At 43.7% G+C, this 27515-nt stretch overlaps 1 protein-coding gene across 2 annotated transcripts in view; it reads right to left on the reverse strand.

Moving 5' to 3' along the window:
* LOC126235009 (solute carrier organic anion transporter family member 74D-like) overlaps nucleotides 1–27515 on the reverse strand; it is a 123420-nt gene that overhangs the window by 95521 nt on the left and 384 nt on the right. For both annotated transcript variants that reach the window (XM_049943755.1, XM_049943748.1), the window contains exons 2-4: nucleotides 22776–22892; nucleotides 18705–18924; nucleotides 3074–3304 (exon numbers count right to left, since the gene is read on the reverse strand). In XM_049943755.1, the coding sequence (XP_049799712.1) occupies nucleotides 3074–3304; nucleotides 18705–18924; nucleotides 22776–22880 (556 nt within the window). In that variant the 5' untranslated portion in view covers nucleotides 22881–22892. The remainder of the gene's footprint in view (nucleotides 1–3073; nucleotides 3305–18704; nucleotides 18925–22775; nucleotides 22893–27515) is intronic.

The raw sequence follows: 27515 nt of genomic DNA on the forward strand, positions 1-27515 counted from the left end.
CTCTAAGAAATCTGTAAGAGGACGGTGAAATTACTGTAGAACAATTTCATATTTATGCTGACATCTTCTATGACTCTTGCATTGAGTATATTAAAGTATGGTGTTTACCATTTCTCACACCTTTTAAAGCATTTGACTGGGTGAATACTGAAAAGGAGCAGCTACAGTGGAAGAATATTCAGGACTGTTGTGTTTTTGTTAAAAGTATTGTACCAAATTTTCCTATTGATGAAGACGAACTGTTCGATGAATTTTCATGTGCACAGATCTTCATAAAAAGTGAAGAAGGAGACAAAGAAAGTGTTAGTGCAACGTGGTGTAAAATATTTGCTTACTTCAAAAGTAAAAACATTAACATGAAAAACATGATTTATTTGGTGGAGTTTTGTCTGGCAATTCCTGGGTCAGATTCTGCTGTGGAACGTGTGTTTTCGTTTGTGAACTCTTTGTGGTCAGATGAAAAAAAAAGAATGAAAGTTGAAACAGTGAGGGCCTTGCTCATTGTCAAAACACATTTTAATGGTGTATCGTATACTGACTTTTATGATACAATTTCAAACGAAAATGCACTTCTTGATAAAGTACATAAAAGTGAAAAGTACGGTGATAGTGTGGCAGAATAATTGTAAAAAGTGATTTGGGATCATGTGAGTGCACGTTGTAAAGGTGAACTTGTACGTGTATTAAATTTAGTCAATACAATATTTATGTCCCGTTTTATTACTTCATTGTCCCAGGTTTTTCTCTAATTTATTTTAAATGTCCCCTTTTTCAATGAAAATGAAATGGTCACCCTACGTTAAGGGTAAACAGTACAAGTCCCCTATCATCTCTTTATTCTCACTGAGATTTGAAGGACATTCTGTATTGAAAGTTCAACAGTCTGTTACCTGAAGCCATGACTATAATGTCGTCAAACCTGTCCTGGTTAATAAATCATTTTCTTGCAGCTGTTGCGGCTTTCTTCACTTGAAATTATTTAATCCAACAGAACCCTCAACTGGAAAGACATGTAGAGACAAATATTCAATACATTTAAGTTCGCAACTTCAAATTCAGCATTTCGGACTTCAATGAAAAATGCAAAAATTTCATCAGAACAGGCAAATTTTCCCAAAAATTCGTCGCAAGGAGGGTCAGTTGTATACATAACGCCATGTACATTACGAAAATCATTACCAGACATGTCTGGGAAGTGAAAGCTATTCCCTCTGTCAGTTGTTCGAAGATGTGAAACCTCGAATTCATAGTCTGCACAGAACCAGTGGATTTATTTCAGATTCTCTTCTTCAGTGCAGTCGAGCGTCCTGCGTCTTCGAATAGAGGTACTTTATTTTCAGTGGTACTAAGAGGAATATTATACCTTTCAGTTACTTCCCCATTCCTGATTTCCTTCCAGCCCTGGAAAAACATCGAGCTGCAGAGTGACATCGTCATAATTTCGATACCTGCGGCCTACCAGTTTGGTGCTATGACTCTCAGCTTTTAACAATACGTAACACAAAACAAAAAGCGTAAGATCTGAGAACAACTACGACAAAAGCTGAGAAAATTACAGAATTCAGCGTTGGTAAAATTGTCTCATTTCCACCAAGCTTCCTAGAGCAACAATGCCAATGAAAGTGCGAACTTTGTTTCATACATGGCGTGTGCTCTCGTTATGGCTGTGTGGGTCATGCACAGTAATATTATTTCCAGAAGATCCGAGGATGACAGACAGGTAGACTCTGTCATTGAGGAAATAAAAATATTTCAGCACGCGAACTTGGCTGCAAAAATTCTTTCTTAACTCCCAAGTGATATTATTAAGCCTAAATGCAACATAATATTTATACCTAAAAGTGACCTAAAAGAGTCTGATAAGCAAAAAAGAAGTTTTTATCCAGATATGAATGAAACAGTAAGACAAGACGGTTTTGTAAACTATCGAAAATGATCTCCACCACGACGAAAATAGAAACAGGCAAACAGTGCTAACAAAGCTGAAAATAGCTATTATTCATTGTTTTCCGCGTGTGATGCAGTGACGTCTCTAATGGATAGGTCAGGAACTTGGCAGAGTATCTGAAATAATTGTTATCAAAAACTGAATAAAGGACTATAAACTTGAGACAATGTGAAGAAGTCTGAAAATAGTCATTGCTAAATATCTTCTGCGTGCGGACCAAAAAGTGACATCTCTGCTCTTTAGTTTAGGAGCTTGGCAGAACACTAAATACAACCGTTTTAAAAAAAACTGGCGAAGTAATCCCACGTGACAAAGTCGCCACAGTCGACCGTACTATGTCGAGCCAAATTAGCGCTCACCTAAAGATGTCCTTCGATCATGCCACATCCAGTCCCATTTGGCCTCATTCGAATTTCATCTGTTTCCAAAACTTACAGAATGCCTTCGCGAACTTTACTTTGATAGTAATGAAGAGTTGCAAGCAGAAGTGAGGTAGTGTGTCCGTCAACAAAGTTAAACATTCTACAGTGACGGTGCCAACAACATGCTTTTCAACGTGAAAAGCGCCTGTATCAGCTGAAATTGTCGCCGTCGAGTGCATATTGATCTTCAAGGATGCTGTTTGTCATTTCCATGTAGTTATTGAAAAGTATGTGGTAGATCACTACTGTAGTAAACACGATGACTCAAGTTGTCTTGGAGATGTGAAAATGAGTGAAGATACGAGAAATCAGGGAGTCTGGGAGGTATTTTGAAGTCATCACACCCACTTCCGGTCACTTGGGACACATCCAACCATGTGACATTATCTTAGCGGAAGAGTCTATAAAAACTCACAGCTACCGAATGGTTGGCACTTGTGACCATAACGGCCAACGTAAAGACCCCAATCTCATCGGCTGGAATGAAATGTTTCACCGCTGCTGTGAGGTAATAACGCCGTTATGCCAAAGTGTGTGCTGAGCCCATGAAAGTAGGTTGAAGAATTCGAAATATTCTTAAGTCAGCTGAAACTAAAGATTTCGCGAGTACATATACAGTGTAGTGCATATCAAAGCGTAACGTCAAATTTAGTACAGCACTATATGGACTTTCGTGATGTGAGAGAGACGTGGATGAGTTCACCAGTGCTGTTGGTAGACAGGTGGTCCTCCAGCACTCCGTGCTCCCTGGTGAGGGCGAGTGCTCGTCGGCCTGGCCCCAGGGCCAGGTAGAGGACAAGTCTCGAGAAGCAGGCGACGCCGAGCACCGCCGCACCCGCGGCTACCCAGCGCGGCTTGTGCCCGCGGCTGCCCAGGTAGTTCAGCACTACCGTGCACACCAACATGGACACCTCGAAAGCCGCCAGGATCACACCTGCAACCGGCAGCGCAACTGGAATCTACACACTCTGCCAGAAACCAGATTATGAGAAACAGGAATGCAGAAACAGGGGCGATTAGAAACTCAAAGACACACACATACACACACGTACACTCTCTCTCTCTCTCTCTCTCTCTATCTCTCTCTCTCTCTCTCTCTCTCACACACACACACACACACACACACACATACGCGTGCGCGCGCGCGCAAACATGCTCACAAGCAACGAAAGAGGAGAGGCTAAAGCAGCGAGGAAGGTTGGTAGAACCAAATAGGAAGTAATAGAGAGAGGGGGGCTATAAGCGAAGAACAGAGAGAAGGGAAGATGACAGGTACTGACGCAAAGGGTGAATGGATGAAAAAAGAGTCGTGTGAACTGATCTACGCCACTTTATGTACGTCAAGCAAAATAACCTAAAAACGTGTAACGCAAGAATTGTGCAATAAGTGTCGTAAGGTTGCTTAGATTTGTAGACCACACACCACCAAAAACGAAAATACTGTCGAGGAAAAATATTTTTTTATACTAACTTGGATGATGTTTGAAATGTACAGAATGGATCTGTCAGCATATTATAGCAAAAGTAAAGTCGGTAGGGAGAGGTTATAGCTACAAGCAGAAGTGTTAGGTCTAGCGAGATCCGAAATGGATCCGACCGTGAACTAAAACGGATAAGAGTAAAAAGAGTCGATGGAACTGGATTAATAATCTGTGGTTTCTATCCTCTACCAGATTCAGACACGTCGGACGTAGTATAAACTGTTCGTAGTATCGTCGAGGCGAAGAGCAGCGAGTGGAGGGCTTTAGGAAAGAGGATTTGATTACCTTTCCTCAAATTCTTATTACTATTTACTGCGTTCAGCTTGTTGCAATTTGTTAAGTTCAACCAACGGTGTTTTTCCTGCCTGGTGGCCCCTAACGCCCCAGTTACCTTCCATGGGGGTGAGTGTATGTTACGGCAGTGTACGTTTCCTCACTTTGCCGCTGCTGTCCGGTAAGGTGTGTAGTTTTGGCAGCTTTCTTGATTGTAGGCCGTTTGTGATTCTTCTACTCTGGTGGTAGTGATTCCTTTCTCGTTCGGCGCGCTCTAAGCTCAGTATTCTGGGGGCTTAGTGCAGTCCGCCGGTTCCGTCTCTGGTGTGTTGTTCCATTCTTGCATTTGGTTTATTGGACGTCATGTAGCTTCAGCAAGATTATCATTAGTCATTCTTTAGACGGCCACAAGTCTGGGTTACCATCGTGTGAAGTGGATGCAACTCTTGGCTGCCTAACTCATCACTCGCGAAAGTGTTTGTTACCGGACCTTCACAGAGGTCGATTCTTAGAGCACCTTCTGTTACTGGTCCTTGTGTTTTATTATTGTATTATTTATTACCATATGTAAGTGTAGGCTTCCGCGGCCGTTGTCTTCTTCAATAAAATTCTTCAGGGTATCAGACCGCATCGTCATAATTTGGCGAAACAGCCTCTCACTTTCAAAAGAAAGATCAGATAGGCGATAGAAATAGCCAAAAGACCCGCCAACATGAATAGAGAGGACGGGTACAAGCTTCCGAGGTCTTGGCTGCCTGCAATAGCAGGGCTACGGAGCGGCGGCAGAGCCGTGGCGGCCCATGCAGACACGCGGAGAGCCGCAGTAGTGGTCGCGAGCACACAAAGCAATGGCACGCCGCAGCCAGCTTCTGGACAGCATGGAAACAGTGTGACGTCACAGCCATCACCTGTTCGCTATTCGTCCGTCTCCTCCAATGGGGTGGATTAATATAAAGACCAATAGAAAACAGCTATTTCAGCTAATGACAGATAATAAAGGAAACACCAATAAAGCATACCTTTCACCCCTACTCCTCCTCCTTTTACAGCCAATCAAGTAACGACACGGTTTTCTCGTGCAGCTATTTAAGGAACCAAGTGTGTTCATTTAGCAGTTAACGTAAGGCCCTGATGAAGGCTAGCTGCAACGCTGGCCGAAACGTTGGCGCATTTTAAATTATGACGATTTGGTCTGATACCCTGAAGAATTTTATTGAAGATTTATTACCATACTTTGTAATGCCTACATTAAAGGTTATGTATGTCTTGTTAATAGTTCCGGTCACCTTCTGGAATAAATCTAGCAGTGTAAGGGTTGTGTTACAAGGTTACCATCATCTTATTTCGCCTGTTTGGTGGTCGGTTACTTGTTTCTTTTAATTAACCTTTGCTTGTATTTGCTGTTTTACAGCAGGTTTCTAAATTTTTTTTATATAATTGCCGTTCCTGGCGTGTAAGACCTTCAGCCGTGATTGTGGATATTTGCTTTAAAAAATAACTCGATATTTGTGTTTTAGCAGTAAGCTTAAAAACATTACTTACTGCCATTCCTGGCGTCTGATACCTTCTGCAGTGTTTTTGGCCACTTACTTTTTTATATTTCAGTACCTGTAAGTTGTAATTGCAGCGATATCTTAAACATCTTTAACTTATTGCCATTCTTGGCGTGTAAGGCCTTCAGCCGTGATTACGGTGGCTTGTTTTTTTAAATATTGTCTGTATCTGTATTTTATGGTGATTTGCTAAATTGTAACGCACTGGAAACACTATTATTTACAAAGTTGTTTATTCCTTCATTAATAACGTGTGGTATTTTTATTTATTGTTGAGTCCGGAATTACTGTTTTAAAAATAAATGCGTGTACCTACAAAAGGCAACCAATAGTAATTGGTTACGGCCCCGTCCACAATCGTAACCTGCTTTCCCTTCGCTACCAGGTTTCACCCATCAATGCCAAATTTCGCCTCACTGTCGTAACTGATACTTTCGTCCGTCCCACATTAATTTCTGCGATTTTCCAAGCAGTGTTGCTTCTCTGTTAGCACTGGTAACTCTATGCAAACGCCCCTGCTCTCGATCGTTAAGTGAAGGCTGTCGGCCATTGGGTTGCCCATAGTGACAGGTAAAGACTGAAATTTGGTGTTCTCGGCGCACTCTTGACAATGTGGATCTCGGAATGTTGAATTCCTTAACGATTTCCGAAATGGAAGGTCCCATGCGTCTAGAACCAACTATCATTGGGCGTTCAGAATCTGTTAATTCTCGTCGGGCGGTCATGGCGTCGGAAACATTTCCACATGAATCACCTGAGAAGAAATGGCAGCTCCGCCAATGCACTGTCTCTTTATACCTTGCGTACGCGATACTACCGTCATTTGTTTCTTTGCGTATCGCTATCCCATGACTTTCGTCATCTCTGTATATTTTCAAGTGTGAGAACATTTTCTAGATCTCTCCGGAACATATATCTGAGACGAGACGTGGTTTCCAGCCCGCTATTCACCTAGTTGGATGTGGAAAAAGGGCCCAAATAACACATGCGGGTTGGCCGGCTAATCAGTCTCGTCGTTAATCCGCGAGATGGATTCGAACCGGTATAGGTTCACCTCCCTGTTACTCGAAAGTAGTGATTTAACGCGCTCGGCTGACCTGGCGGGCAAGATACTAGAAGTAACTGCATACATTTCACTCAAATAAACATTATTCCCATAATTCTCTCCGTTGCTTAAAGTAAGAACTAAGTACTGTTGAAAATGCTTTCAAGGTATGGTAAGGTGCCGTTGTAAATCTTTTCTTGGATCAAAACTTCATGCAAAAAGAGTCATGAATTTAGAACATTGTTATGAAGAGGTAATTCCGTGTACTCAGAACAATACGCGTCCGATTATGACTCGCGCACTGAGGGTTCAATAATACACATCCAAAAATGTTTTGCACTTTTTCTAACATATTTTGCATCACCTTGGTTCCGAGAGTTCCGGAACCTGTACAGAAAATTGGTATGGAGATCAACATAAACATCATTTCCGCCCTTCTTATTGCTCAAGAAAACGACACATTGCATGTTGCATCACCACACAGCGAGACCTTCAGAAGTAGTGGTCCAGATTGCTGTACACACCGGTACCTCTAATACCCAGTAGCACGTCCTCGTGCATTGATGTATGGCTGTATTCGTCGTGGCATACTATCCACAAGTTCAACAGGGCACTGTTGATCAAGATTGTCCCACTTCTCAACGGCGATTCGGCGTAGATCCCTCAGAGTGGTTGGCGCGTCACGTCTTCCATAAACAGCCCTTTTCAATCTATCCCAGGCATGTTCGACAGGTTTCAAGTCTAGAGAACATGCTGGTCACTCTAGCCGAGCGAAGTCGTTATCACGAAGTCAATCACAAGATGTGGACAATGGGGTCGCAAATTGTCGACCTGAAGATAAATGCCTTCCCAATACGCTGCCGATATGGTTGCACTATCGGTCGGAGGATGGCATTCGCCTTTCGTAGAGGTGTTACAGCGCCTTCCATGACCACCAGCGGCGTACGTCGGCCCCACATAATGCCACCCCAAAACAGCAGGGAACCTCCACCTTGCTGCACTCGCTGGACAGTGTGTCTAAGGCGTTCAGCCTCACCGGGTTGCCTCCAAACATGTCTTCGACGATTGTCTGGTTGAAGGCATATACGATACTCATCGGTGAAGAGAACGTGATGCAATTCTGAGTGGTCATTCGGCATGTTGTTGGGCCCATCTGTACCGCGCTGAATGGTGTCGTGGTTGCAAAGATGGATCTCGCCATGGACGTCAGGAGTGAAGTTGCGCATCGTGCTGCCTACTGCGCACAGTTTGAGTCGTAACACGATGTCCTGTGACTGCGCGAAAAGCGTTATTCAACATGGTGGCGTTGCTGTCAGTGTTCCTCCGAGCCATAATCTGTAGGTAGCGGTCATCCACCTACTGTCTCTCTGTATCTCCTCCAAGTCCGAACAACATCGCTTTGGTTCACTCTTAGACGCCTGGACAGTTCCCTTGTTGAGAGCCCTTCCTGGCACAAAGTAACAATGCGGACGCGATCGAACCGCGGTATTGACCGTCTAGGCACGGTTGAACTACAAACAACACAAGCCGTCAACCTCTTTCCTGGTGGAATGACTGGAACTGATCGGCTGTCGGACCCTCTCCGTCTAATAGACGCTGCTCATGCATGGTTGTTTACATCTTTGGGCGGGTTTAGTAACATCTCTGAAATGTCTAAGGGACTGTGTCCGTGATACTATGTCGTCAACGTCTCTCTTGAGGAATTATGGGAACCGGGGTGATGCAAACCTTTTTTTGATGTGTATATACACATATATCATCCATCCTGGAATTCGAGAATCTCAACGATTTTTTCCTGTTATCGATATCTGTCCTGGCAAGATGTTGATCCCGGGAATACGAAGACTGCATCAAAATATCTACAGTAGCTCCTTTGGCTATACTGGATATTGAAAAAGTAACGAGCAGATGACTTCAGTTTATATATGTAGAGGGAGAAATTTTAATAAAATAATTTTTTATTTACTTAATAGACCATGACTATAACTCACATGTCAAGTTTTCATGCTGTAAACTTCGTTTATTATGGTTTTGACAGTGATGGATGCAGTGTGCATTCAAATGATAAAAGATATTTTTTATGTGTTACAATAGCCTATGACTATGGCCCACCAATGGTAGCCATATGAATTTTAATCAATACTATCACTTCTCCAGCACGAACGCGTGAAAACTCCGTCTTTATAATAGGACGCGACACTCGTCTCTGACAGTGTTCTAGCAGTAGTGGACACCAGTAGATCCTGGGGAAGATCCCAGCAGAGGGGTCGAAACGACGATATTTTAGAAGAAACATGATGCGGCCTAATAACACAGAAGATTTGATCTTCTAAGACCTTCATATTTTTAAATTATTCTAGATATATTGAAAGAAATTATATTGGAAATGACTTATACAAAATTATTTTGTTACCGGTTCAATACGATAGTTTCGGGAAGTCCCACCGATGAGCGATATTGAGGCTGCAAGGACTCTTTCCACCTGGAGCAGCGGTTACAGGAAGCGTCCGATGTGGACACCAAAATGATTTCGTAAAGACAAAAGTGTAAGGAATAAAACTATACTATCATACTTCGCATTACTTTTTATTTTAATTGAAAAAATTACGAAAATCATTTATTTTTCATGCGTTCAAAGGCCGCTACCTCCTTAAATTTTTTGGAAAGTTTCTGTGAAAATTTGTAGATCCGTGAAGTAAATCACAGACAAGACACTTGTGCGGCAATTTCTAGGAGCTTGTACTGTGGTTTCTTTCTTGTTTTGCCAAGATCGCTTTGTTAACACAATTACTGGACCACTAGTTTCGCCAGTATGTCGCCAGTATGTCGAGGTTACAGGCTTACATTCAGATAAAAATGTATTAGGGCATACACCACAGTTCAATGACAAAAATTACGAGTACGTACCTTATGAAACCGGGCATATGATGCTTACACAACTGTGTCACATATATGTTATACAATATGTTGTAGAATAATATCTCTCTCAAAATTTTCCCATATTGACGGATACAGTCCAAAGTCATCATATAGTAACGAATATCTCTACTCTGCGACGGAATAAATAACGACAGGATTTGACATATAACGGAAGCTAGTGCTGAGAGGTACCAACACATAGCAGTTTACGCTACATGACGTCAATTACGGCTAATTTAACAGGGTCACAATTTTGTTTAACATTGTAACGAACCGGAGGAAGGCAACATCAAAGTAATAAACGCCAAGTTTACATTACATTCTATATAAAGGAAACAGCATGCAGTGAATTGTCATGGATGGCCACCTACGCCATTAGATAAAAACCGAAAGCATTCCGCGACGTAACGATGTATATTACATACATTAAAAAATTTGTGGCATATAATATGCGAAACAGAATTAGTTTAGGGTAAAGTTACCAAGTTACAAGTTACACGGAGTTATGAAATAGAGTTTGACCTTGTTGGTTATTTTCGCTGCAAGCGAAGGATGACGGTTAACAGTTATTTAATAGGAAATTCTATAACAAGCCCCTACACATTGTAGGACAGACATGCACCAGCTTAAAACTACTTAAAAATATACGTGATATTGATTAACTTTTCATACTGACATCACTGTATAAGTAAAACTGTGGTTGGTTTATAACCACTAGACACCATTTCTGAGAATACATAGTAATACTGTTTATGAGGAAATTTAACATCAGTTTCACTTATCAGCCGATTTTCTACCAATTTATTGGAATAGCACCTCATCTTCGAATCAAATGTCTAAAACACTGGCACAGGTGCTTCAACGAAATGAAACTACATGATTTCCGAGACGTTTTAAAGTCTCAAATATCTACGATGTATTCAGGGTATTCGAAAATTCCCGTTACAAACTTCTAAAATTTGTAGGGAGGAGTGAAAGTGAAAACGAATTACGTAATATGCTGAATGGTATGAACAGTCTAATGAGTGCAGAATGTGGACTGAGAGTAAATCGAAGGAAGACGAAAGTAAGAGAAGTAGTAGAAATGAGAACAGCGAGACACTTAACATGAGGAATGATGGTCACGAAGTAGATGAGTTTAAGGAATTCTACTACCTAGGCAGCAAAATAACTAATGATGGAAGGAGCAATGAGGACGTAGAAAGCAGACTTGCACAGAGTAGATGGGCATTCCTGGCCAAGAGAAGTCTTCTAGAATCAAACACAGGCCTTAATTTGAGGACGAAATTTCTGAGAATGTACGTTTGGAGCACAACATTTTATGGTAGTGAAACATGGAGTGTGGGAAAATCGGAACAGAAGCGAATTGGAGCATTTCAGATGTGGTGCTACGGACGAACGTTGAAAATTAGATGGACTGATAAGGTGAGGAACGAGGAAGTTCTGCGCAGAATCGGAGAGGAAAGGAATGTGTGGAAAACACTGAAAAGGGGTGGGATGACAGGACATCTATTAAGACATCAGGGAATGACTTCCGTGCTACTAGACAGAGCTGTAGAGGGCAAAAGGTATAGAGGAAGATAGAGATTGGAATACATCCAGCAAATAACTGAGGACTTAGGTTGCAAGTGCTACTCTGAGATGAAGAGTTTGGGACAGGAGAGGAATTCGTGGCGGGCCATCAAACCAGTCAGAAGACTGATGGCTCAAGAAATAAAATCTGAGAATCCATGTCTGGAAACGTCATCCAACGATGTTACAAAGCGTCAAAGTTATAGGTGCCAGCGCCTGTAAATGTGTGTAAACATTATGACCACTACCCATCGCGACGCCTGATGCCGCTGGTGGCGTTGCGGGCTGGTGACGCCCTAACACAATCTACATCTACATCTACACATATACTCCGCTAGCCACCAAGCGTTGTGTGGCGGAGGGCACAATTCGCTCTAAAGTCATATCCCCCCCCCCCCCCCTGCTTCACTTGCGGATCGCGCGAGGGAAAAACGACTGTCTGAACGCCTCAGTACGAGCTCTTAATTCCCTTACCTTTGAATAATGATCATTACGCTATTTGAAAGCTGGTGGTAATAATATATGCTCTGAATTTCGGAATTTAGTGAGCAGTCCCTTCCGTTTAGCGCGTCGTCTATCTGCAAGTGTGTCACACTTCCAACTTTCTATGAGATTTGCAACGCTCTCGCGATGGCTAAATGTAGCAGTCACAAATCTTGCCGCTCTTCTTTGGACTTTCTCAATCTCTTGAATCAGACCCAACTGGTAAGGGTCCCATACAGATGAAAAATACTCTCAGACTGGACGAAATAACGTATTGTAAGGTATTTTCTTTGTTGAAGGACTGCATCGCTTCAGAATTCTACCAATAAACCGCAATCTAGAATTCGCCTTACCCGTTACTTGTGTAATCTGATCATTCAATTTGAGATCAAATGGTTCAAATGGCTCTGAGCACTATAGGACTCAACATCTTAGGTCATAATTCCCCTAGAACTTAGAACTACTTAAACCTAACTAACCTAAGGACATCACACACACCCATGCCCGAGGCAGGATTCGAACCTGCGACCGTAGCAGTCCCGCGGTTCCGGACTGCAGCGCCAGAACCGCTAGACCACCGCGGCCGGCAATTTGAGATCATTTCGAATAGTCACACCCAGATACTTGACAGATGTTACCGCTCCAAAGACTGATCATTTATTTTGTACTCATACATTAATGGGAATTTTCGCCTTGTTATACGCAGTAGGTTACACTTACTAATATTGAGAGATAACTGCCAGTCATTACACCACGCATTTATTTTCTACAAATCCTCATTGATTTGTTCACAACTTTCGTGTGATACTACTTTCCTGTAGACCACAGCCTCATCGGCAAACTGTTTAAGGCCGCTGTCAATACCATCAACCAGATCGTTTATGTAAATCGTAAAAAGCAGAGGACCTATTACGCTGCTCTAGGGCACGCCTAAAGTTACTCTTGTTTCTGGCCGGCCGGAGTGGCCGAGCACTTAAAGGCGCTACAGTCTGGAACCGCACGACCACTACGGTCGCAGGTTCGAATCCTGCCTCGGGCATGGATGTGTGTGATGTCCTTAGGTTAGTTAGGTTTAAGTAGTTCTAAGTTCTAGGGGACTTATGACCACAGCAGTTGAGTCCCATAGTGCTCAGAGCCATTAGAACCATTTTTTTCTTGTTTCTGTTGAAGTTACCCCGTTCAGGACGACATACTGCTCCCTGTCAATTAGAAAACTTTCTATCCAACCGCATATGACATCGGATAGGCCGTAAGCGCGCACTTTTTGTAGCAAGCGACAGTGCGGAACTGAGTTGAACGCCTTTCGAAAGTCGAGAAATATGGCATCAACCTGGGAGCCGGTATCTAGAGCCTGTTGTATATCACGCACAAAGAGGGCCAGCTGTGTCTCGCAAGACCGCTGTTTCCTAAAACCGTGTTGGTTTCTGCAGATGAGCTTCTCAGAGTCTAGAAAGGTAATTATGTCTGAACACAAAATATGTTCCATGATTGTAAACAAATCGATGTCAGTGAAATTGGCCGGTAATTATGTGCATCCGATTTTCTACCCCTTTTATACACTCCTGGAAATGGAAAAAAGAACACATTGACACCGGTGTGTCAGACCAACCATACTTGCTCCGGACACTGCGAGAGGGCTGTACAAGCAATGATCACACGCACGGCACAACGGACACACCAGGAACCGCGGTGTTGGCCGTCGAATGGCGCTAGCTGCGCAGCATTTGTGCACCGCCGCCGTCAGTGTCAGCCAGTTTGCCGTGGCATACGGAGCTCCATCGCGGTCTTTAACACTGGTAGCATGCCGCGACAGCGTGGACGTGAACCGTATGTGCAGTTGACGGACTTTGAGCGAGGGCGTATAGTGGGGATGCGGGAGGCCGGGTGGACGTACCGCCGAATTGCTCAACACGTGGGGCGTGAGGTCTCCACAGTACATCGATGTTGTCGCCAGTGGTCGGCGGAAGGTGCACGTGCCCGTCGACCTGGGACCGGACCGCAGCGACGCACGGATGCACGCCAAGACCGTAGGATCCTACGCAGTGCCGTAGGGGACCGCACCGCCACTTCCCAGCAAATTAGGGACACTGTTGCTCCTGGGGTATCGGCGAGGACCATTCGCAACCGTCTCCATGAAGCTGGGCTACGGTCCCGCACACCGTTAGGCCGTCTTCCGCTCACGCCCCAACATCGTGCAGCCCGCCTCCAGTGGTGTCGCGACAGGCGTGAATGGAGGGACGAATGGAGACGTGTCGTCTTCAGCGATGAGAGTCGCTTCTGCCTTGGTGCCAATGATGGTCGTATGCGTGTTTGGCGCCGTGCAGGTGAGCGCCACAATCAGGACTGCATACGACCGAGGCACACAGGGCCAACACCCGGCATCATGGTGTGGGGAGCGATCTCCTACACTGGCCGTACACCACTGGTGATCGTCGAGGGGACACTGAGTAGTGCACGGTACATCCAAACCGTCATCGAACCCATGGTTCTACCATTCCTAGACCGGCAAGGGAACTTGCTGTTCCAACAGGACAATGCACGTCCGCATGTATCCCGTGCCACCCAACGTGCTCTAGAAGGTGTAAGTCAACTACCCTGGCCAGCAAGATCTCCGGATCTGTCCCCCATTGAGCATTTTTGGGACTGGATGAAGCGTCGTCTCACAAGATCGCTGTTTAACTATCAGAGCAGTGTCTGAGTTAACAGGAGTTGACAAGGAAAGTGTCGAACAAGTTTACCGATTTTTTCAATGTTTGCATCAGTTTTTGCTGACAATGGTCTGCCAGTGCGAGTGTCATCACTGGTGTCTTCGCGGCCATCTTTAAATCGTTTAAACCACTCAAACACTTGTGTTCGCGATAAACAATCATCGCCGCACATTGTTGTAACATTACAAACGTTTCACTTGCAGATTTTCCTAGTTGGAAACAAAATTTGATGTTAACACGCTCTTCTTTCTGTACACTCAACATTTTCCGACGCACAGACAAAACGTCAACTACTTAAAACAGACGCCACGGGCAGACTGAGTGCAGGAGGCAGATGAAGCTCGAGCAGTAGGCGGAGCGAGAGTCACGTGACAGGCCACGCGACTTTCAGCCTTATTGCATTCGTTTTATTGTTTCACCAGTACTAGTCCGGTTTTTTTCTAGCCACACCTCGTATAATGCCACATACCTCCATAAACCTGACAACAAATTATTTCTCTTTATTAGCATACACAATAGTGTCCAAAATTAAAGCAACAAACTGCTATTTCCCCGTTCTGTGATTAATTCACGACATAATCACACAAACTGTCAGCAGATGTCGCTATGATCGCGTTCTGCACGGAAGAGGGCATTACGATCAACGGACAACCACGCCAGCGATGACGTCAGGGTACCTATCAAGTAGGGTAGTGCTTCCAGGGTAGCCCCACATCCACAAACGCCGTGTACACTGTCACTGACGGTGCAGTATGGTACAGAGAAGACGCCTATAGACTCTCTTCTGTGGAGGGCCATGGGAAGAATGGAAGCAGGAGAGTCGCAAACTGATTTGCCCCCATGGCTTAATGTGAATCGATCTGTTGTTTCTCGGATGAGGCGACATTGTATAGAGACCGATACTGTATCTCGGAGACCAGGACAGGTCCGACCACATGTAACATCAGAATGACTGGACCGTAAGGGCACGACGGTACCGCCTTAGTACTGAACTGTAACTGGCATCTGATCTCTCAGCATCCACTGGACATGCTGTATGGAGGCAAAGTGTGTACAGAAGGCTTTAGCAGAGTGGCCTGTATTGTTAGAGACCTATTGTCCGTTTATCTCTGGCGTGTCTTCACAGAATGGAACGTCTAGAGTGGAACCGTCAACATGCCACCTGTATGGTCGAACGGTGGCCCAAAGTTCTTTTCACAGATGTGTCCCGATTTGGTCTGAAGAGTAATTCTCGACTAATTTGCATTCTGAGGGCACGTGGAACACTATTTAGGGACGCAAACATTATGAATGAGGCCGATATCGAGGAAAATCCTTAACGGTGTGGGCAGGGACAACGTTGACCACTCGAACAACTCTTCATGAAATTACACAGGTGAATTAGCACGTTTAACTGCTGTCAGGTACCGCGAGTAGATCTTGGATCTCATGCGTGGTTATCGCGTGGTGCTGTGGGCCTTGACTTCGTATTAATGGACGATAATGAACAACCTAACAGAGCATGGGTGATTGATGTTTTTTTGGAAACGGAAGATATTGCACGAATGGCGTGGCCTGCACGCTCTCCCGATTTGAATGCCATAGAGCATGTCTGGGATGCTCTAGGGAGACGGGTTGCATCACGTCAGCATCATACAACCACTCTCACAGATTTGTGAGCAGTTCTGCAGGAAAAATGTGAATTATTGCCTCAACATGAGACAGATGACATCATTAATAGCTGTCCCGTTGCTGCCAGCCTTGCATTGGTGACAGAGGTGGTCACACCCCATAGTGAGAACATTGACGAGCTGTCAGAATGTGTTTGCGAATCCTTTAAGTTGAAAAAAAAAACCAAGAATATTTTCGTCTACCGTTAGGGATGTTTCAGTTGATTACGTTCTGTATTCTTTGTATTGTTTTTACTTCACTTTCTTCCATTCTTTTCTTTTGCTTGTGCCGTTTTTCCCGCGGATACGCAGGGTCGGCATGGTTAATCGGATATGGCAATGTTAGTTGAAGGGGTGGCCGGATGCCCTTCCTGTCGCCACCCCGTATCCCCCGGGAAGGAATTAGTGTACCCCAACTGTCTGCGACAAGTGTAATCCATGGAATAGTGCGAAAGTGTTCAGATGTCTGCGAGCCGTGTATCTGAGGCGGGACGTGGGGACCAACCCGGTATTCACCTGGTGGGATGTGGTAAACTGCCTAAAAACCACATCCAGGCTGGCCAGCACACCGCCCCTCGTCGTTAATCCGCCAGGCGGATTCGATCCGGGGCCGGTGCGCCTACCCGAGTCCTGGAAGCAGCGCGTTAGCGCGCTCAGTTAACCTGGCGGGTCATTGTTTTTACTTTTCAATCACCTGTTATACTCTTTTGGCCAAAATAAACGCAACTTTGCAAAAATTCTGTTTGCTATTTTAATTTTGATACCAGTGCATTTGATGAATTTTATGTATAAATGATGTAGGTAATCGAGCTGAACGGAAAAAAAGCAGAAAAAAATTCCGACCGAAACGAGACTCGATCTAGCGACTACAAGTTCCGTTCGCTTTACATACTCTACGCTTCACAATTGTTTTTAAAATTTGATTCCACGTACAATCTAAATCAGGCCCACACAGAGAGCGACCACTCTACCACAGAGCCAGGACTAGTAGGAAAATACGTACCGTACTTAAACGTGACTGATGAACTTCAAAGTCGATTTTCTCGAGAATTTTTGAGATTTGGATCGGACTTCTTCGGAAATGGAGTATATGTGTTTTGAACTCCACGTACCATAAATAAAGAAATACAAAAATCCTATTGTTGTGTTGTCTCTTTATATTATTTGGAAGAATATTAATAAAATTAATAGGTTTATGTGGTGGCATCTACATTGTTACTAATCTTGCTCCGACATGAAACCTCCCTGATCGAAATTTTTTTTACTTATTTCTCGAAAGAAAGAAGAAAGTCCAGACAACGTATGTCCGACTTTTGTTTTTTGGTGTGCTTGAGTTATTAATTAGAGGATTTTACAAATTCCTCAAGTCTGACCACATTTTTGGCGTTCAGTCTGTTGTATACAGTCATGGAGATATAAGATATGTGACAGCTAGTGGAATCTTGCTGGTGTACGATTCATCTGTCACTCCCAAAAATGTTGAGTTTTCGTGCGACATTTCTAAGGAGTTGTTATATTTGTTTATGTCCTCGCTGACTGAGAAAAAGCTTGTGCATTAAGATTTTACGAATCCCAACTCTGGTCATCAAGCTTTTTTTAATCCTTGTATGAGTTCGCGGACTTAAAATATTTTCCGCAGGTTGTTTAACGGACTTGGGAATTATTTCGTGTAACACTACAAGTTGTCAGAACTTTCAATCATTTTACAAGTAGCACACTCGTTACTAGTTTACTGAAATGCGTATAAAAAGGGAAACACATTAATCTTTTGTTGCACTCGTAGCTTATAAAAATGTGTGAAATAAGCTTAGAAAATCGTAACTACAAGTCGTCGAGCATATTTGCTGCTTTCCGGCAGTCGTATCTTCCCTGAAATTTAAGCAAATACCATGAAGTGTCAAAATAGCAATTAGGCGATGCGATGGCTGTGAGGCTTTCTACTAGACACATACGTAATTAAGGAAAGTTAAACCAAGTTACACTCTTTTATTAAGGCCTTTCTTTATCATCATACAGTCACAAATGGCCTGCCTCGTTACGAAAAAGTAGGACGTAGAAATTACTCTCGTTTTCATTGATGTAGAGTAGTAAAACGGTCAACAGCGATTTGTTAAACACCGGAGCCAGAGAATTCTCCCATCTATGAAACAAAATTATGTATCAAGGTGAAAGTAAGGGACACAGGTAAAAAATGTAGATCCAAGCCATAGGACTGTATCGAAGTGGAATGAGAGTATAGGAACACTTGACAAGAAAAAACTAATATTTGAAATGTGGTGTTATCAGTAAGCCGACAAAAATCAAGTGGACATACAACGTGCTAAATGAAGAGGTACCATACTAGAAAGAATAAGCAAAAAAATTCAACGTTAAAATCCAATCAGTGAGAAGTACGAGTTTTAGGACATCTGCTATGGCAGACAGGAATGGTTAACTTGGCGATGCAACAGGCATTATTAGGTAGAAACTGTACAGGTAGAAAAATACGCATAACATATTGTTAAGGATACTACTGAAGAAGGTACGCAGATAGGGTAACAATAGCGCAAGATAACAGATGGAAGATCGTAAGACATTAAAAGCAGTGATGATTACAAAGTTAAGCACATTCGTCTGTCCTTCTACTTTGGATCAACAGTGCAAAAACGTACCTGAAGTAGTGGTGGTCAGCTCGAAGGATTTCTCGAGGGTGTTGATGATAGCGCCGAGGTAGGAGTTGATAGCTATTTCGGCCATACCGAGCAGCCCCCACAACAAAGTGTATGTGTTAACAGTGGCGAAGCGTTGGAGCCAACTGGGAGTCCACCCAGCTAAGCCACACACGAGGCCGTGCTCGTCTTGATCTGGTGAATGTGCCTCGTGTTCCGAAGGCTGCGCAACAAAAGCAATCTTGTGGTGACTGTCAGTAGGAACACGTGATTAACACGTGTCACATAACGATTCTAGGTTGATCCTCATTTAAACTAACAGGAACAGCAAACAAATTTCGTAAAACAAGGGCGACATTGATAGTTTGTATACCGCTATACAGGGTGTCCCAGGAGGAATGGTCAATATTCAAGGATATGACCGGGACGATCATTAGAAGCAAATAAGTCTAGAAAAACATTGGCCCTAAAATCCATACCTTAACTGTAAAAAGGCGCTCTAAAATGCATACCTGAAGAGCTCTGATCTGCATTTTTTTTTGATGCCGTGAAACAAATTTCTCCTACTGAAAACTTTTTTTCCCCGTATTTTGAGATGTGGCAGTATGGACCACAACAAGAAAACGTGACCTGTAAAAACGCGCTCTAAAATGCATACCTCAAGAGCTATGAGCAATTGTTTATCTTCACAACTGTGAAACACATAACTTCTGCTGAACAAGTGGTCATAGATCTTAATGCATGCTTTTAGAGCCATGTTTACTAGTGTTATTTGCTTTGAAAGATCGTTCCTGTCATATCCTTGAATATTGGCCCTTCCTTCTGGAACACTCCGTATGCTGTATTCAGTGCTAGAAGTGTTAGATTGTACAGTGCGTGTAAAAGTAGTCAATCACTTGCTTTTTATGCTTGACCAAGTTGCGATCCTTCATCTGAGTGATTAAACGATCTGAAATTTTAAGTTCTGTAACACATATTCCTCAAATGGAGTGAGAAAAATATACAGGGAGTGGCAGAAATCTTGCGACAAACTTCAAGCGGCTGTAGCGAATGTCTTGAGGAACTAATTGACGACAGGAACCAGTGTCCAGCAACGTCATCCAACGACGATACGAAGAGTCGAATTTATTGGACGGCGCCTGTAACTAGGCCACCCGTTCGGCTGCAAACGTGACTCTGTACACTGACGGGACCTTAGGCGGAACGTCTCGAAATGTTGTTTGTTACTCAGTGATCGCGACTGATTGCCGCGATCGCCATTGGAGAAGATGGACCCAGTTGTTACGTAATAAGACGCTGTCTCCCATAAATGCGATGCTCTCTTGTCTCGGTGGATGACAGTTTCGGACGAGGATTCCCATCCACAGTTTATTTTTCTCCTGAAACCCTCTAAAACTCCAATGATTTTTTGGTGTATAGTGACGTTGCTGCCAAAGGTGTGGGCTAATGGCAGGCGCTGGCACCAGCGCCTATAATTTCGACGTCGGGTGACGTTTTCAGACAAGGGTTGCCTAAACAACCAAAGCATGGTCTCACATAGTGTCTTTTGGACGTTTCATGTTTTATGGCGGTGAGTTATTCTGCCAAAACGAGCGTTTACGTACAGATATTTTGGAAGTCTCCGGGTTCAATATGTTTACCCTTTGGGTGAAAGAAATATTCAAATGTGTGTGAAATCTTATGGGGCTTAACTGCTAAGTTCATCAGTCCCTTAGCTTACACACTACATAACCTAAATTATCCTAAGGACGAACACAAACACCCATGTCCGAGCGAGGACTCGAACCTCCGCATGGACCAGCCGCCCAGTCCATGACTGCAGCGCCCAGACCGCTCGGCTAATCCCGCGCGGCGGTGAAAGAAAAATAATAAATATAAGGTATATATTTCGCTAAACAAACCACCGTTATTCGCTTCTAATGCAGAATCAAAAACAAACTCGGAAATCATTAGACAAATGAAACAGGACTAACAGAATTTTCTTACTCAATGACAAGATCCTCAGTTTCAATCCCTGACTGTACAAGCACGAATGCTCCAGTTTTCTGGCTCATGTTGAAGTATTTCATGCAGTTTGTTTCTTTCCCCGATTGGGATCGTAACAAAGCACATTATCAATAGATTTTTAGATTGTATAAATGTCGGTGTGGAAGTTTTTCAGTTAAAAAACTTAAGCGGTATGTCATTCCTGTCATCATTCCTGTCGATGTACTGACGTAACAGTTGCCGTTTTGCTGACACTCCAAATTCTAAGGTTCCTCATAAAATTCTGTATTATCTGTTAAGGAAAATACTAATTTATTAATTTTTTCCGGTCCGACAATCGTCATATACCGGAAGTAAACCATCTTGCCTGTTAAGACAGTTCTGCGCTATAATTTATTAACCCAACCAGCTAGTTTCAATCGGCAGAGCCATTTTCAAGTGTCTTCGTCAGTCCTCTGTATACGAGGTAGACATGAAGTCCAGATGTACTTTGAAATATTAGCCACTGATAATACCTTACGTAAAAATTTCTGAAGGGCGGTTCAGTTTATTTATTTTAAAGATAACCTGAGTGATATGGAGAAGACTTATCAAACATTGTTCAAATAGCTCTAAGCACTATGGGACTTAACATCTGAGGTCAGCCCGCATCTCGTGGTCGTGCGGTAGCGTTCTCGCTTCCCACGCTCGGGTTCCCGGGTTCGATTCCCGGCGGGGTCAGGGATTTTCTCTGCCTCGTGATGGCTGGGTGTTGTGTGCTGTCCTTAGGTTAGTTAGGTTTAAGTAGTTCTAAGTTCTAGGGGACTTATGACCACAGCAGTTGAGTCCCATAGTGCTCAGAGCCATTTGAACCATTTGAACCATCTGAGGTCATCAGTCCCCTAGAACTTAGAACTATTTAAGCTTAACTAACCTAAGGACATCACACACATCCATGCCCGAGGCAGGATTCGAACCTGCAACCGTAGCGTCACGCGGTTCCAGACTGTACGGCCTAGAACCGCTCGGCCACCCTGGCCGGCATGACTTATCTCGACAGTCGTATATATGTAATCAGTTTTCAAGTCTGACCCCTTAATCCGAGCAAGAGTTGTGTATTGGCCGAAGTACTTCATTATTAAATCAGTTTTAAAAGGATCAAAGATTAATATTCCTTGGGAGCGCAAGTCAATAGCAATTCGCAAGGACACTGTTAGACAGAAGACACCCGACTCTCACGATGCCGTCTTGCGTCGACATCTATAGCTGCATAAATACTCCGCAAGCCACGGTATTGTGCATGGTGGAGGGTACGTTGTACCACTACTAGTCTTTTTCCTTTTCTGTTCCTCTCTCAGACAGGGTGGGGGGTAAAGTAACTAACTATATGCCGTAGTCGGAGCTCTGATTCCTCTTACCTTGTCTTTTCGGTACTCCGCGAACTGTATGTTGGCGGCACTAGAATCGTTCTGCAGTCAGCTTCTAACGGTGGTTCTCTAAATTTTCTTAATAATGTTCCACCTCGTCTTCCCTTCAAGGATTCCAATTTGAGTTCATGAAGCATCTCTGAAATACTCGCGTATTGACTGAACCTACCGGTAACAAACCTAGCAGCCAGCCTCTGAATTGCTTCGGTATCTTCCTTTAACCCGAATGGGGTGCCGACAGAAGTAAACAGCTGAACAAGCCGCGCCACCGAACTTCATGCGCCGACCCTAGCAGATTCTTTTCCCAGGCCGTCGCCGTGCACTCCGGCCAGCTACGCAACCAATTCCTCTAAACAGTCGAACTTCGGCGTGAGTCGTCTCTAGCGTCAGTAATGTCCACGAAGTTATGGACTCTCATTGGCAGTCAGATTGAGGTAGTTTATTCAGTTCTTCTAAGCTGCACAAAATTATCTGTCGGCAAATAAATGGAAGTTGGTTTCATAAGCTTATTATTGCCGGGTCACAGCACTTGTAAACATCGACACACTTAGAATGAGACCGAAATCAGCTATTGTTGCACTGTCATTGTCACTTTCACCATTAAGTGTTTCCTTCTGAGCTATAGTATTAAGCCTTTTACAGAGCATTCGCAAGGTAAATACTGCAGTACAGCTGCTGTTACCTCTGTCGCAGACGCATCTCGAAGCTGTGGATCCACTAGCCGCATCGGTGTGCGAGGCGCAGTGTGACCCTCTGACCGGTCGTCGCAGCCACTTTCCGCTGCCATCAGGCCTCAACTCTGCGGCAGCAGTAGCATGTGTTCACTCGAACTGAAAATAGAGCTATCAATATACAGTAGCATGCAAAATTCTACGTTAGTCGCTGCCAAAGTTACCTTTAGAATGGTCAGAATTTTTTGAAGTCTTCACTTTCATTAGTCGTGTATTAAATGCTCCATTTTACCTAATATAATGCCTTATTTGGAAATTTGGGGTAAGGTCTTATGGGACCAAACTGCTGAGGTCATCGGTCCCTAAGCTTACACACTACTTAATCTAACTTCAACTAACTTAATCTAAGGACGACACACACACCCATAACCGAGGGAGGATTCGAACCTCCAACGGGGAAAGCCCCGTGGACTGAGACAAGACGCCTCTGACCGCTCGGCTACCCCGCGCGGCACGATGTCTTATCTTCTTCCTTTTACGTTTAACTGATGTCTCTAGATTTGCATTAGATGTAAAAGGACAACGCTACAGTCATCCGTTCCATAAAACGTCTGAAGCTTTTTGATACCAAAAAACTGTAACGTTAGTCAAAAAGGTAAACTAAACGATGCGCGTAATTCTGAAGCAGAAAGATGCACTGAGTTCGAGGGCTATCAGGTCACCAGTCATAGGAATTAAGCCTAAAATGCACTCAAGTGCAAGAAAAGTTAGTCTCATGCTTGTGAGATATAGTCAAAGCGTACGTAAACTCAAGAACTCTAGGTACTTCTAAACACAGACAAGCCATGTGGACTGGTAACTGTACTCCATTCTGCTCCGTTTCCTCTATGCTTGTCAGTTACTTAAGTAAGTCGTTCTTGGTGGGTTCAAATGGTTCAAATGGCACTATGGGACTCAACTGCTGAGGTCATAAGTCCCATATAACTTAGAACTACTTAAACCTAACTAACCTAAAGACATCACACACATCCATGCCCGAGGCAGGATTCGACCCTGCGACCGTAGCGGTCGCGCGGTTCCAGACTATAGCGCCTAGAACCGCTCGGCCACTCCGGCCGGCGTTCTGGGTGGGTTTATTCATTTTACTAACTGCGCTCAATAAAAAGTCTTGGTTTCCTAAATCGTTAGTTAAATAGTCTTTGACAACTGCCAGCTAGCCCATTTATTCGCAGCGATCGACTTAATGTCAAAAGTGAGTTATCAAAGAGCCTATGACAACATGCTGCCTATGGTGGCAGGGAGCATGGTATGAAGATTCTAGGTGAGTGCAAATGATAGTCCTGTAACGGTCGTCTCAAGAGCATATATCCACCTGCAACACTCCACGTGAACTGTAGAATCATTACAGCCAGTCACACGTCGTTGTCAGGAATGTCATATGGCTTTATTTGGTTGTTTGAAAGGAAGTGTCGCAATACCATGAGCAGTCACTTTTTCCTTCGTTTATGTTGTTGCTGCCCTTCACTGTGCCTGGCTTGTTGGGACAGCTGCATGATGAAGTACTCGATACCACGTTCATACAGAAGCATGTTAAGCGTTTTCAAGGGAATTTTGTGTTGCACTCCGTTCTCGTTATGTCTACTTCTATGCTGAATTACGAAATTATACAATCGAAACATCCTATACGTATTTCAGTTCCATCAGTTTTGTCGTTTCAAATCCAAAAAGAAAGAAATTTGTCTATGCATTGAAATTTTGGAATAAAATACACAAATTTACACTACAGATATCTCAAGGAAATAAATTAAAGCGACTTTGTTGATTTAAATAATGAAAACTACACCAGTTACTTACTTTTTTATGCTTAGCGCAACACGTTTCGAGAATTTATTCTCATTTTCAAGAACATTGCTTACATGAATATGTTTGGCGATATTTGCATGTCTGATTTAGTTCCTCTCTTGCGACTTTTTGAAATTAGAAGGTATTTCGCCTCCTTCATCATATAGAATATATTGTGATATTCTGAATAATGGAGGAGGCATAATACCTTCTAATTTAAAAGATTCGCAAGAGAGGCAGAAAATCACACATGCAAACATCACCAAACATATTCATGTAAGCAAACCGAAACGTGTTGTGCTAAGCATCAAAAAATAAGTAACTGGTGCAGTTTCCATCATTTAAATCATGAATGACATAGCTGCAGGCTTTTCTGAATCATCTAATATGAAGAACGAAATTAACTCTGGTGATGAGTCAAAACGTAAACATTATTAACTTTTACAATCTTTAGCATGACTTTAAAGATATATTGATGTATAAACTACTACTTCTTCTACATTAGAATTATGTAAACGAATGCAAACTGAAATATTACATATTTTAGTTAAATTTTACAAATTTCAAAGGCAACTGTTTAAACAAAATTTCACAAATTTTTATGAGGTATTTCAGAAATTCAACAATTAAATTATTTCAAACATTCCTTTAGTTATGCAGAACTTACTGCCACGTTTAAATCTTTGTGATTGTTTAATTCGATAGTATTATTCTGTAAAAATCCTAATGGCGGTAGTGTGTGATAAGTTTCTCATCGTTTTTCGTTTATATAAGGGCCAGTGCCAAGCCAGTTTGTGAACCAGTTTGGTTTGTAGCATCTTTTGTGGCAATTTTGAAGCACTTGTCTGTTCTTGACGAAAATATGTGCGTGAGATATAAGTCATTCGGCAGTTTGCCTTACGTCTAGAACCACTCGCTTTTTTCCTTTCTAGAAATACTATGGATAGCACAATACTAACACTTCTTCCGCTTTCTGAGCTCAACATCTCACTCATTATGGAGGAATGCTGGCTCAGTTTTTCAGGATAGCAAATGGGAAGTTGCGGTACAGAAAATGGGCCAGAGATCACCAGTGTGTGTGTGTGTGTGTGTGTGTGTGTGTGTGTGTGTGTAGTGAGTGAAATGTTATGAAACAATGTTTGTATAGTGTGTTCAGTGACTGGTAGTAAGATATGAGTGAACAATGTGGCATTACATTATTTAATAAGTTATTTGTAAAAAAAAAGTATTGTATACCAGGAGTAAATCTAAAGATTGTCTCTAACTAGAAGTCTGTAAATATATGTTTATAGAGTTAGCTTATTTTAAATTGATCTAAATTTGTAAATAGTTTGACATGTCCTATATCCTTGTAAAAAGAGATCTACGGATGAATATACACTCCTGGAAATGGAAAAAAGAACACATTGACACCGGTGTGTCAGACCCACCATACTTGCTCCGGACACTGCGAGAGGGCTGTACAAGCAATGATCACACGCACGGCACAGCGGACACACCAGGAACCGCGGTGTTGGCCGTCGAATGGCGCTAGCTGCGCAGCATTTGTGCACCGCCGCCGTCAGTGTCAGCCAGTTTGCCGTGGCATACGGAGCTCCATCGCAGTCTTTAACACTGGTAGCATGCCGCGACAGCGTGGACGTGAACCGTATGTGCAGTTGACGGACTTTGAGCGAGGGCGTATAGTGGGCATGCGGGAGGCCGGGTGGACGTACCGCCGAATTGCTCAACACGTGGGGCGTGAGGTCTCCACAGTACATCGATGTTGTCGCCAGTGGTCGGCGGAAGGTGCACGTGCCCGTCGACCTGGGACCGGACCGCAGCGACGCACGGATGCACGCCAAGACCGTAGGATCCTACGCAGTGCCGTAGGGGACCGCACCGCCACTTCCCAGCAAATTAGGGACACTGTTGCTCCTGGGCTATCGGCGAGGACCATTCGCAACCGTCTCCATGAAGCTGGGCTACGGTCCCGCACACCGTTAGGCCGTCTTCCGCTCACGCCCCACCATTGTGCAGCCCGCCTCCAGTGGTGTCGCGACAGGCGTGAATGGAGGGACGAATGGAGACGTGTCGTCTTCAGCGATGAGAGTCGCTTCTGCCTTGGTGCCAATGATGGTCGTATGCGTGTTTGGCGCCGTGCAGGTGAGCGCCACAATCAGGACTGCATACGACCGAGGCACACAGGGCCAACACCCGGCATCATGGTGTGGGGAGCGATCTCCTACACTGGCCGTACACCACTGGTGATCGTCGAGGGGACACTGAATAGTGCACGGTACATCCAAACCGTCATCGAACCCACCGTTCTACCATTCCTAGACCGGCAAGGGAACTTGCTGTTCCAACAGGACAATGCACGTCCGCATGTATCCCGTGCCACCCAACGTGCTCTAGAAGGTGTAAGTCAACTACCCTGGCCAGCAAGATCTCCGGATCTGTCCCCCCATTGAGCATGTTTGGGACTGGATGAAGCGTCGTCTCACGCGGTCTGCACGTCCAGCACGAACGCTGGTCCAACTGAGGCGTCAGGTGGAAATGGCATGGCAAGCCGTTCCACAGGACTACATCCAGCATTTCTACGATCGTCTCCATGGGAGAATAGCAGCCTGCATTGCTGCGAAAGGTGGATATACACTGTACTAGTGCCGACATTGTGCATGCTCTGTTGCCTGTGTCTATGTGCTTGTGGTTCTGTCAGTGTGATCATGTGATGTATCTGACCCCAGGAATGTGTCAATAAAGTTTCCCCTTCCTGGGACAATGAATTCACGGTGTTCTTATTTCAATTTCCAGGAGTGTAGCTACTACTACTACTACTACTACTACTACTACTGCTACTACTACCCAAAATAAGGCGCCATCTTCAGCTACTAAATATTTAATAAATTTTACTTACTTCTCCTGTC

Source organism: Schistocerca nitens, chromosome 1 (genome assembly GCF_023898315.1).
Source record: "Schistocerca nitens isolate TAMUIC-IGC-003100 chromosome 1, iqSchNite1.1, whole genome shotgun sequence".
NCBI classification, from domain to species: domain Eukaryota; kingdom Metazoa; phylum Arthropoda; class Insecta; order Orthoptera; family Acrididae; genus Schistocerca; species Schistocerca nitens.